General features: G+C 51.9%; 1 protein-coding gene across 3 annotated transcripts in view; it reads left to right on the top strand.

The window, feature by feature from the left end:
- Positions 1–7,821, top strand: part of Nos1 (nitric oxide synthase 1) — a 118,059-nt gene extending 110,238 nt beyond the window's left edge. For 2 of the 3 annotated variants that reach the window (XM_029533810.1, XM_021186811.2), the window contains 2 exons: positions 1,866–1,984; positions 2,900–7,821. In XM_029533810.1, coding sequence (XP_029389670.1) covers positions 1,866–1,984; positions 2,900–2,915 — 135 coding nt within the window. In that variant the 3' untranslated portion in view covers positions 2,916–7,821. Of the gene's footprint in view, positions 1–1,865; positions 1,985–2,896 lie in introns of all 3 variants that reach the window. The other variant, XM_029533811.1, reaches the window with a different exon arrangement.
- The last annotated feature ends 2,830 nt before the right edge of the window (positions 7,822–10,651 follow it).

Raw genomic sequence — 10,651 nt, forward strand, 5'->3', positions numbered from 1 at the left:
CTAGAACTGCATACCTTGTGTGCCTTGCTGCAGGAGCAGGGTACTAGAACTGCATACCTTGTGTGCCTTGCTGCAGGAGCAGGGTACTAGAACTGAGTATACCATGGGCCCTACGAGCCAAGACCAGCTCCTGGCCACTGCCCTCATTAGGAGTATGATGACTCTCTCCTCCCAACCACCAAAACGCCACTCTTAAATAATATTCCTTTTTCCCCCCTCCCCTTTCTCCCTCTTGCTCCAGCCCCCGCTCACTCCGGGCCCAAATTGTATATATATATATTTTTTTTTTTAAAGATTTATTTATTATTATATCTAAGTACACTGTAGCTGTCTTCAGATGCACCAGAAGAGGGCGTCAGATCTCATTACAGATGGTTGTGAGCCACCATGTGGTTGCTGGGATTTGAACTCGGGACCTCTGGGAGAGCAGTCGGTGCTCTTAACCACTGAGCCATCTCTCCAGCCCCCCTTTTTTTTTCCAAATAATAATCTTTTTTTTGTTTTGGGGGTTTTGTTTTTCAAGACAGGGTTTCTCTGTACAGCCCTGGCTGTCCTGGAACTCACACTTTGTAAACCAGGCTGGCCTCAAACTCAGAAATCCGCCTGCCTCTGCCTCCCAAGTGCTGGGACTAAAGGCGCCACCACCGCCCGGCTTCCAAATAATATTCTTAACTGACCACCCCACCCCTCACTTCTGCCAAGAGGGCTCCCATCACTTCTGAATCTGCCCCACCACCTCCCCCCATGCTGGAGACAAAACCCAGGGTCTTGTGCACACCGAGGAAGCGCTAGACCACAGACTACATCCCCAGCCCCACGGTCACCTTCCTTTTCTCTCCATCTGCTGGTACCAGTCCGCTGGAATATTTCATACTTAATTCAGGCTTGCTGGTGTAAGGGTTCGAAAATCACTGAAGGAAGACCCACCCACACACCCGACTTAGCATGCAAAGACAAAGAACATTTTATTCTGTAGAAATAACCAGCCTGGGGGGAGGGGGGTCAACAATTTTTCAAAATGTCGACCCCAGACAAAGGCACACCCACCCGCCTTCTTACAGGGAACCGGGGGACTCTCTAGAAGTTCTAGAAGATTACGTCATCTCTACTGTGATTGGCAGGGACCCAAGCAGTGACATTAGTAGAACTTTGAGTGGCTACTACGTCAGTCCCTCTGTGCTTAGAGAGTGGGTTAGGTAATCGGAAATTTTATTGGTGGGTGCTGGGGAGGTCACGGGGTCGGCTTCTGATTAGCTTTCACCAGGTGGTCAGCGGCCCAAATTCCCTCGGCACAGGTGGCCGATCCTGAGATAAGATATCTTCTTCGCATTCTTGTGGCTATCCCCAGGCTGACCTTGGGGAGGGGGGGTTATGACCTTCTTTCTGGATTTTATGGTCTATTCCCAGAGCAGATGGCGTCTTACCGCCTGGTTCCTGGGACTTAGGGTCAGTTCCCGGAGCTGGTGCCTTACAGCCGCCTTTTCCAAATCAGGCCTGGTCCTTACATGGAGATAAATGGGGCTTATGTTGTCCTTATTTTTGCAGGGATCTGAACTTTTTCAGGGGTGAGTTGGAAAGAGGAGAGACAGAATTAAAGCTTCCTTTGGGCCTCCTTGATCCTTCTGTGCTCAGAATCCTCGAGGCGGCCATCCTTTTTCCAAATACTCACCCCAAAGATTCTTTGTCACCCAGGCACAAAAGGGCGGGGCACTGCTAACCACAGCCTTAGTGACCAAAGGTACCCCAGGACCTTGAGTTCAGCCTTTGTCTTGTTTAGGTGTATGCTCTCCCGTGTATCACTGTCTGTCCCTCTCCAAGCCCCTTCCCTGCCATCTGACCCACGGCCTGGCTATTTCTGCCCATAGGATGACAACCGGTACCACGAGGACATCTTTGGAGTCACCCTCAGAACGTATGAAGTGACCAACCGCCTTAGATCTGAGTCCATCGCCTTCATTGAAGAGAGCAAAAAAGACACAGACGAGTAAGTCACGTCCCGACCTGGAGGAGGGGCTACAGCTGGTGGGCGGGATCCCCAGATCAAAAGGGGGGGCGTGTCCCAGACCAAAATGCGTGGCTGCGATCCTGCTGCTACCTGGGTGGAAGGTTGCCCATTTTAGGCCAGCTGGAGCTACACATGGGGACCTCCACTCAATAAAACAAAAGAAAGGGGGTGCACGTGTCCCCAGTCGACCCCAGTCCTCTGAGCCTTTCAGGACTCCAAGGATCCAGACCGTGGTAGTGCCTGCTCTGGACACCTGTCTAGGGTGCCCCCTTGTGGAAGGATGGTTTCCAACTACAAACACTGTAGTTCTTGATGCTCCCCCCCTCCCCCAACCCCAACCCCAGAAGTCACAGGGGACATTCTCATGGATGCAGTTAAAACAGATAGCATCTTGACAGTTTGACTCAGCCTTTAGGAATTTCTGGAAGCAGCCTGAAGCAGCAGTGTGGAGTCTCACCCCATCCTCATCCCCTCCTCCCTGCCCCCTCCCCCCCTTCCCTTTCAAGCAGGTGGGACTAGACTCTCTCCCAGTGAGAGTGGCTGTTAACCTGAGCCTTCTCACTCGCTCACCTTCAAACAGCTCAGCTGCCTCCACTCTCTATCCATTTAAGCTTACACTATTGCTACCTGTGCATCCATGCATGTGCATGTGTGTGCTGGTGCCTGGAGAGTTAGGGGGCAATTGTGAACCGCCCCACCTAGGTGCTTAGGAACCGAACTCAGGATCTCTGGAAGAGCAGCAAGTACTGGTCTGAACTTGCTTTCCTTCTGCTTCTGTCTCCCAAGGGCTAGGATTACAGATGTCCCCCACTGTCACACCCTGACCCCCCGAAGAAAGCTGAGGAGCCCGGTTTCCACGCCACTAACCCACTAATGCCTTCTCTTGTCCAGCAGGGTTTTCAGCTCCTAACTGGATCCTCCCGCCCCATGGGATGTGGGGTGGCTGCCCCAAGTGCCCACGCGAGGGCGGCCGCAGGTTGACTAAACGCGGACACACACAGCTGAACCTTCCCCACGGGACCCTGAGTGGCCCCACCCTGCCTCTTGTCCTGTTGCTATGTCCTGGTCCTTCTTCCCTCTCTGGGCTTCTTTCAACCCCAACCCTGGGTTTTCTCCTAGACTCTTGGGCTGCGATGCATCACCCTTGTTACCCTGCAGTGGCTCTTACAAAACCGCATCCTCCCCACCCGCTCGCTGCTAAGGGCGGGTTGCGGTGCATGAAACCGCCAGGTCATGGCTGTCACTCCTGTTGGGGGTCTGAAGGTGGCTGGCACTGGGCCTCAGGTCACCCTGAGCCAGTCCCTTGGCCACTTCAGCCCCTTTCCATCCTCTGTTTATGATGGTGTGTGTATGAGAGAGAGAGAGGAAGAGAGAGAGTGGGGGTGGAGAAATTCCCCGTCCTTTTGCCTGCACACGCGTGCTGTACTTACCTGTGAGTCCACCGCCTTCGTGAAGGATGCTCCGAGCCATGACATGTGTTCCTAGCTATTGTTAATCCCACCCACATCCACCATGGCAGTCTTGTGTCAGCCTCCCTGTAACACATCAGGCCCCCTTACTAATCACAGGCACACGTGGAGAGGAAGGGGGGTCCCTGTGGAGGACCCAACCACAGAATCCGAGGTGTGCAGAGTCTGACCCTCTCGGCAGACATCTGCCTGGGAAATTTAACTGGGCAGTGGATCGGCCAAGCCCCTCCCCATTCTCACCAACCCCAGCTGGGACCACAGGATGTTGAGCTGTCTTCCCCAGGCGACCTCAGCCTGCCCGTGGGCCCAGCAGCCATGCCACACCGAGAAGCATGCTGGAGTAAGGTCTTTGCCGTCGAGAGTATTTGGGTAACATGTCCAAGTTTGTCCTCATTAAATGGATGGGTGGGCCTTTTTAGTCCTTTGGAGCCTTGGTAGATGTCAGGGAGGAATAGATAGCTGCCTTCCATTCCTCCTGCTTAACAATAATTCCCTTCCCCCAAAAAGAGCAGTGTAGGCAAGAGAATTCCAGCCACGACCAGTGGGCCCTCAGAGCTAACCATCTCTGAGGCACTGCGGTGTGGTCCCTTACCTGATTAAACAAATAAATAATAAATAAAAGTTAGATCAGACAGTACTGACAGTCAGTCAAGAAACCCCCAGGGTCCCCAGGCTCAAGTCCCATGTTCTGTGCTCCCGTTTGGTTTGGGGAGGCAGGAAAAACCAAAACACAACCCAATCATCTCCTCTATGTCCTGAGCTGGGGCCTGCTGTCCTAATGCTAAGGATGAGAGAGCTGTCAAATAGAAAATGCTGAAGACTTTACAGCGGTGGGGTCCAAAACCCTAAGAGCTCCAAGCGCACCCACTTTCTTTCTCCGTCTTTGTCTTTCTTCCTTTCCTTTCCTTTTCCCCCAAGGTCTCCTGTTACCCAGGCTGACTTCGAATTCACGACCTTGAATTCCTAACCCTATCACATCCCATCCAGTTTATGATTTTGCCAGAGGCTCAAAGCCAGACCTCCTGCATGTTGGGCAAGCACTCTACCAACCAAGCTACATCCCCAGCCTTCAGTCCCCAACCCCGAGTCCAGAGATAGGTCTCATGTGGCCCTGGACAACCCTGCCATCACTAGCATGTGAACCTGGTCCTGGTTGGAACCTCACCCAGCCTACCTTAGTACTAGTGTTTCCTACTTTATCTCCCATGCCTGTGGAGACTAAGCCCCAGTACCCCAGAGCTCTCTTCTGTAGCCCAAAGGTAAGGCAGTGTGACCTCCTGCTGATCTCCAACACAATTCCAGGGATGTTCTTCTCAACCCTTTACACCTCTGGCGACACTTAAGATGTAGCCGATTCCCCACATCTAAACTGCTGTGTCCAACCTCCATTGAAGAGTCTTTTCTCTCTCCCTCTCCCTCTGCAAGCCAAGCTGCATGCACCCATGCATGAGTGGTTCTTGCACCCCTGAATAAGGAATGCTTTCTCGGTGACCGGCTCCTCCCCACCCCCGGATATCCCGGTGCTGCCAGTAGCGAGTGGACAGATGGAAGCCCCATGTCATTTGCCAGAGTCCAAAGACACGATTACATAACCAGGTTCAAGAGGGACTTCTGTTTGTCAATGCTAGGGATGGGACCCAAGACCTCGCCCACGCCAGGCTGAGCTATGTCCCCAACCCCCAAGAGAGGATATTTTAAAAACACATTTGAACTCTTTGACACTGGCCGCTTCCTCAGCTCCTGACTGGGAAGGCTGGAAATCAGTTGGATATCCTTCTCTTCTTTCCCAAAAAACGCCCCTAAGTAGCTTATCCAAAAGCCAAACAAGGTGGTCGTCTGGGGCGGGTCCATACTGCCCTCTGCTGGTTGTTTTTAGTTTAAGCCCACAGCCAGCAACAAGCAACGAAGTATAGCTTAGAATAGGAGACTGGACTGGGTGAATGTAGCTAGTTTGTTTACCTTGCCTTCTATGAGGCTGGCAGTAGCTCCCAACCCATTTCACAAGAGTGGGTTTGGCCATTATGATCTCTGCTATTCCCGTGGCCACGGTCCCCAAGAAGTTCAGCCCATGGGAGAGGAGAGGGCTTCCCTACTTATCCTCAGAAATCAGGTGACTTTTTCCCCGGGGGTGAGGGATGTTTAGGCCCCACTATGATGCAAGCAGCCCTGACCCACATTCTGTTGCTGCCTCCTTGATGCAGAAGGTCTGATTCCAGATCGTACCTGAGCAAGACAATGCCCCAAGACTTTACCAAGCCAAGCTCTGATAAGCTTCCATCTTCCGTGGTGGGTAGACTGCACCGTCCCAGCATCACTAGCTTGAGGGAGGGGAGAGGAGGGCAGAGTCAGGGATTCTTAGGCTAAGTCAGCAAGACCTGGTACCGGGTCTGTGGTAGAGAGAGAGGACCAAAAGAGTGGAGAGATCCCAGCCCTGGGTGGGGAAGGAAGTTGGGTCAGGCCTCGGTACTAAGGGAGAACGTTGAATTGGCCCCAAAACACAGGAGCGAGGGTGTGGATTTCCCTGACAGAGCCCCTGTTTCAGGATGCAAGAGTTTTCCAGCCCAAGGCAAAATGGAAGATTGCTGACCCTGATGTCTGAACCCATCCCTGCGGGGGGGGGGGGTAATCTCAGTCTCTCTCTCTCTCTCACACACACACACACACACACACACTCACACAGAGCCTTTCACTGGAAACCATGGGCTTCCAGGTTAAGTTGCCAGGTTGGCTTGCTCGCTCACTCGCGCGCGCACGCTCTCTCATTCACTGCCAGACCCCACCTAGAGGGAGAGGCACCCAAAAGGAGAATTTGACCATGCCATGTCTCAAGTATGGGGACCCAGGGACACCAGGGAATTTGTTTTCTATTTACAAGTCTGACATCTTAATCCCCAGTGCCAAAATGCCCTGAAATCTAAAAACGCTTTGAGCACCAACAGGATACCACAAGTAAAAACTTTAGTTCATCTACAAAAGTATTGAAAAGAATACATAGACTGGACATGAGGCTCGAGGGTAGAGCTCGCCTAGCATGCATACGAAGCCTGGGTCCCATATCCCAGCAGGGCAAACCACTTGCCGCAGGCTGTCTGTATAAGGCATATATGCGAAACCTAAACGAATTTCATGATTAGAGGCAGCTCCCACCTGCCAAATCATCCCATCACGAATATGCAAATATCGCAAAATCAAAAATAAGCCCGACATCTGAAAACACTTCCTGTCGCAAGAATTTTAGCAACGTACAGTCAACCTATCAGAGAGAAGGGTGATAACCCAGGTGAGTGAGTCCCAGCTGTGTTTATGAATCTGTCTGGTTCAGACATATCTGAGTGCTTCTGGATAACTGGGCATCTTTAACCCAGGGCAGTTGGTAGGAGCTAATAACCTGTGTCTCCTAGGCCAGTCAGGATGGAAACGGACCTCTAGGAGATTCTAGTCAGGGGTTCACAACCCGGGCTGTCCTGGGTATTACAGGAAGCTGATTGAACAGCATCTGTGACCTTTCCTGCTCCCTGCCGCTAGCAACCTCCTGCCGTGTGTGACAGCCACAAAGGTCACCAGAATGGACTGAGTGCTCCCTGGGCAGGCAGGCAGGCAGGACCTTCAACCTTTGGACCAAGAAGTCATTGCTTGTGGGTCTCAGGGGCTATCAAACTGACTGCCTGACGCTGTGAAGCTTCTCCTTAGAGATCTGGAGGAGGGCGGCGGAGCCTGCCTCGGTTCGGTGGTTGCTTTTCTTACCTCCTCCAAACCGAGATCCGAAAGCTTTGTGGAAGACGATAGAGCAAAGCTCCCAAGCCAGAGGGTGGCTGGCTACGTGGTTTAAAGATAGACACTCCCAGGTGCCCTCTCTCGAGCTAGGTCTGAGGTTATTATCCCTGTCCCCGTGTCCCCTCTGTGCCCCAAGCTCTGTCTCCCCACTCTTGCTGTTGTGTTGTCCTTGTGACCGTATGGCTGTGACCCGCTCCAGGCTCAGCAGTCCAGGCTTGCCGTAAGTCCCAAGTCCGACATGGGGGTCAGGTCACACCCAGAGGTGTTTTCACTGTGGGGTTGGTTTCAAGGGAGGCCGGGGAGAATGGGCAGAGCCCGGGGTTCCATCTCACCACCGATAAGCTGTCAGAAACTCGGATGCCCCCCACCCACCCACCTCTGGCATCTCTATGCTGCTAATCTCTGCCATGTGTCCCGTGTGATCCAGCGCCCGCCACCGCCCTTCCACGCCCTCCGTGAGGTTGTCCAGGCTGTGTTCTCTCGCATGCTTCTCCTCTATATAACCCTCGTCTCTTCATTTTATGGGATTCAACACAAAGTCTACTTATGCTTCTTTGCATTATGGTTAAACGATTAAAAAAAAAAAAAATGGACTCACTCTGCCTGCTGGCTGGTGTCTTTTATTCTACTGGGTTGGAATGTCACGCATTCCCCTTAACCACAGTCCTGGGCTGGGTTATCCAGGAAGCTCACACTGAGACTAGAGGAAGCAGATACGGTGTGCTGTTGGAAAGATAAAGAGTCTCAGGTCCTGGTTTGGGACCAGGAGACTGGGTTTTATCTTTTAGTCCCTCTTGGGCCACTGTACTCTTTAGCCAAATGGCCATGGAAGACACTCCTGGATGCTGGCAGGATAGAGGGAGGGACTGTCTCCAGTCCTCATGTACAGCCACCCTCCTCCCGGTCACAGACTCAGCCATTGAGCCTCTATAAGGAGGCTGGAGAGATAGCCCAGTGGTTAAGAGCACTAAGCACTTTGGCAGAAGACTCAAGTTCAGTTCCCAGCACCTACAAGTCCAGTTCCAGAGCATTTAGTGCCCTCTTCTGACCTCCACAGGCACCAGGCAGGCATGTGGTGTACAGACATATGCAGGCAAAGCATTCATATGCATATAATATTCTTTTAGTGCAAAGCCCCTACTAGTGCCTGATGGAAAGGCACTTAGATGCCACGACGACACGGTTACTATAAAGGGATGGATGTGTGACATGGGGCGGGGGATTATGTCTTCACACGCTCTTCTCCATACATCCCCGAGGGCAGTCACACCAATTTCCTGCACTCCACAGTACCAAGTGACAAAGTTCCATAGGTAAAGTCCTTGCTAAATCTGATGATCAACCCCTGGGCCCAGCATGGGAAGGAGAGAACTGAATCCCAAAAGGTGTCCTTTGGCCTTCATATGTACACTATAGCACACACGCATGCGCACACAGAGTATTCCTAACTCCTTAGTCCTGTCCCTGAACCTCCCATTCAAGATCCAGTGCGAGATGAAGGTCAGATATGCAGCAGGTGCCAGACAAGATCACTCATCCCCTGTCCTTGGCTGGGCCACAAGGTATGAGCCAATTAACCCAGTGGCTAATGGTGATGAAAAGCCAGTCTTCACAGGATGCTTTGGCGTGTACCTACAGTCATGCGTCACTTAAGGACAGGATACATCCTGGCATCCTTCACTCTCTCTAATTCAGAGCTTGGGAAACTGAGGCATAGCTTGTACAATGTCAACCATAGTAGACGACAAGAGTTGGGGGCTAGAATCAGCCTGTCCAGCCTCAGAACACACATTCTAGTCCACCGTGTTGGTTCTTTGCAGAGACACCTGGTCTTGGTTCGAATCCCAGCTCCTCCACTTCCTAACTGTAACTTTGGGTGAGTCAACCTCTCTGTGAGATGGAACAGGAAGGGATGGGACAGGAAGGGATGGGACAGGAAGGGAAGGGATGAAATAGGAAGAGAAGGAATGGAACAGGAAGGAAGGGATGGGATGGAACAGGAAGGGAAGGGATGNGGAACAGGAAGGGAAGGGATGGAACAGGAAGGGAAGGGATGAAATAGGAAGAGAAGGAATGGAACAGGAAGGAAGGGATGGGATGGAACAGGAAGAGATGGAATGGAACAGGAAGGAATGGGATGGAACAGGAAGGGATGGGATGGAGCAGGAAGGGAAGGAACTAGAAGGGAAGGGACAGGATAACATTTGTGGGTCTGATAGGGAAATAAATAGGCCTACATTCTGCCTCTTCCAACTTCGCCAGCTTATTTCCCTCTGGGTGTGTGTGAGCAGTCTCTCCCTGAAGCACTGCAATACTTACACACTGATTATCTCTGGCCTCTCGGGGGGGGGGGCATATAACGCGCCCATTCCTGAAATTCCCCCCCAGCTGCCCAGTAGCATCGGCTCTGGACCAGGCCTCCCTCTACATCTGCCCGTTTAACCAGCTTTGCCACCTAGCACCTACCCAGCCTGGAGCTTTGTCAGGTCCAGCCTGAGAGCTGGCCAGGGACAACCAAACAGGCTATGTCTCCCAACTGGATGGCTCTTGTTGCCTAACAACCAGGTGACCATTTTAAGTTTACCTTCCGAAACAGAACCTTCAAAAGCACAAATCAAGGAAGAAAAAAGGGCAGCAAAGTCACGTGGTACAGGGGTGGGAGGGTAAGAATATGTCAAGGCACTAGAGATCAGTCTAGAGCAGCCGTTCTCAACCTGTGGGTCACGACCCCTTTGGGGGTCAAAAAACACTTTCTCAGGGGTCATCTAAGACCATTGGAAAATGCAGATTACACCATCTATAACAGTACCAACATTACAGCCATGAAGTCACAATGAAAATAATAATAATTTTATGGTTGGGGAGTCAGCACACCGTGAGGAACTGTATTAAAGGGTCACAGCATTAGGAAGGTTGAGAACCACTGCTCTAGAGTATGGGCTTCCGGAGGTGGTGGGGTGGCTAAGTGGGTAGGTGTGCTTGCCACAAGACTGATGACCAGAGTTCGATCCATGGAACCCACCTGAGGGAGAGAGCCGACTGAAGAGTTGTCCTCTGACCCCTCTGAGACACACACACACACACGCACACACACACACACACACACACACACATCATGTCACAGACACACACACATGAGCTTCCCATTCATGTAGCAAAAACATGCTTGTATCCAGGTGTAACAGCACACACGCCGGTAATCTCAGCAACTCGGGTGGAGGAGGCAGGAGGATCAGATTTTCAAGGTCATCTTCCGCTACCCTGGAAGTTTAAAGGGAGCCTGAGATACATAAGACCCTGTCTCAAAAAAAGAGGATAAATGGGAAAGGGAGTGATAGCTCAAACGGCAGAGGCAGGCAGATATCTGAGTTCAAGGCCAGCCTGGTCCAGAACAGTCAGGGCA

Source organism: Mus pahari, chromosome 23 (assembly GCF_900095145.1).
Source record: "Mus pahari chromosome 23, PAHARI_EIJ_v1.1, whole genome shotgun sequence".
NCBI lineage: Eukaryota > Metazoa > Chordata > Mammalia > Rodentia > Muridae > Mus > Mus pahari.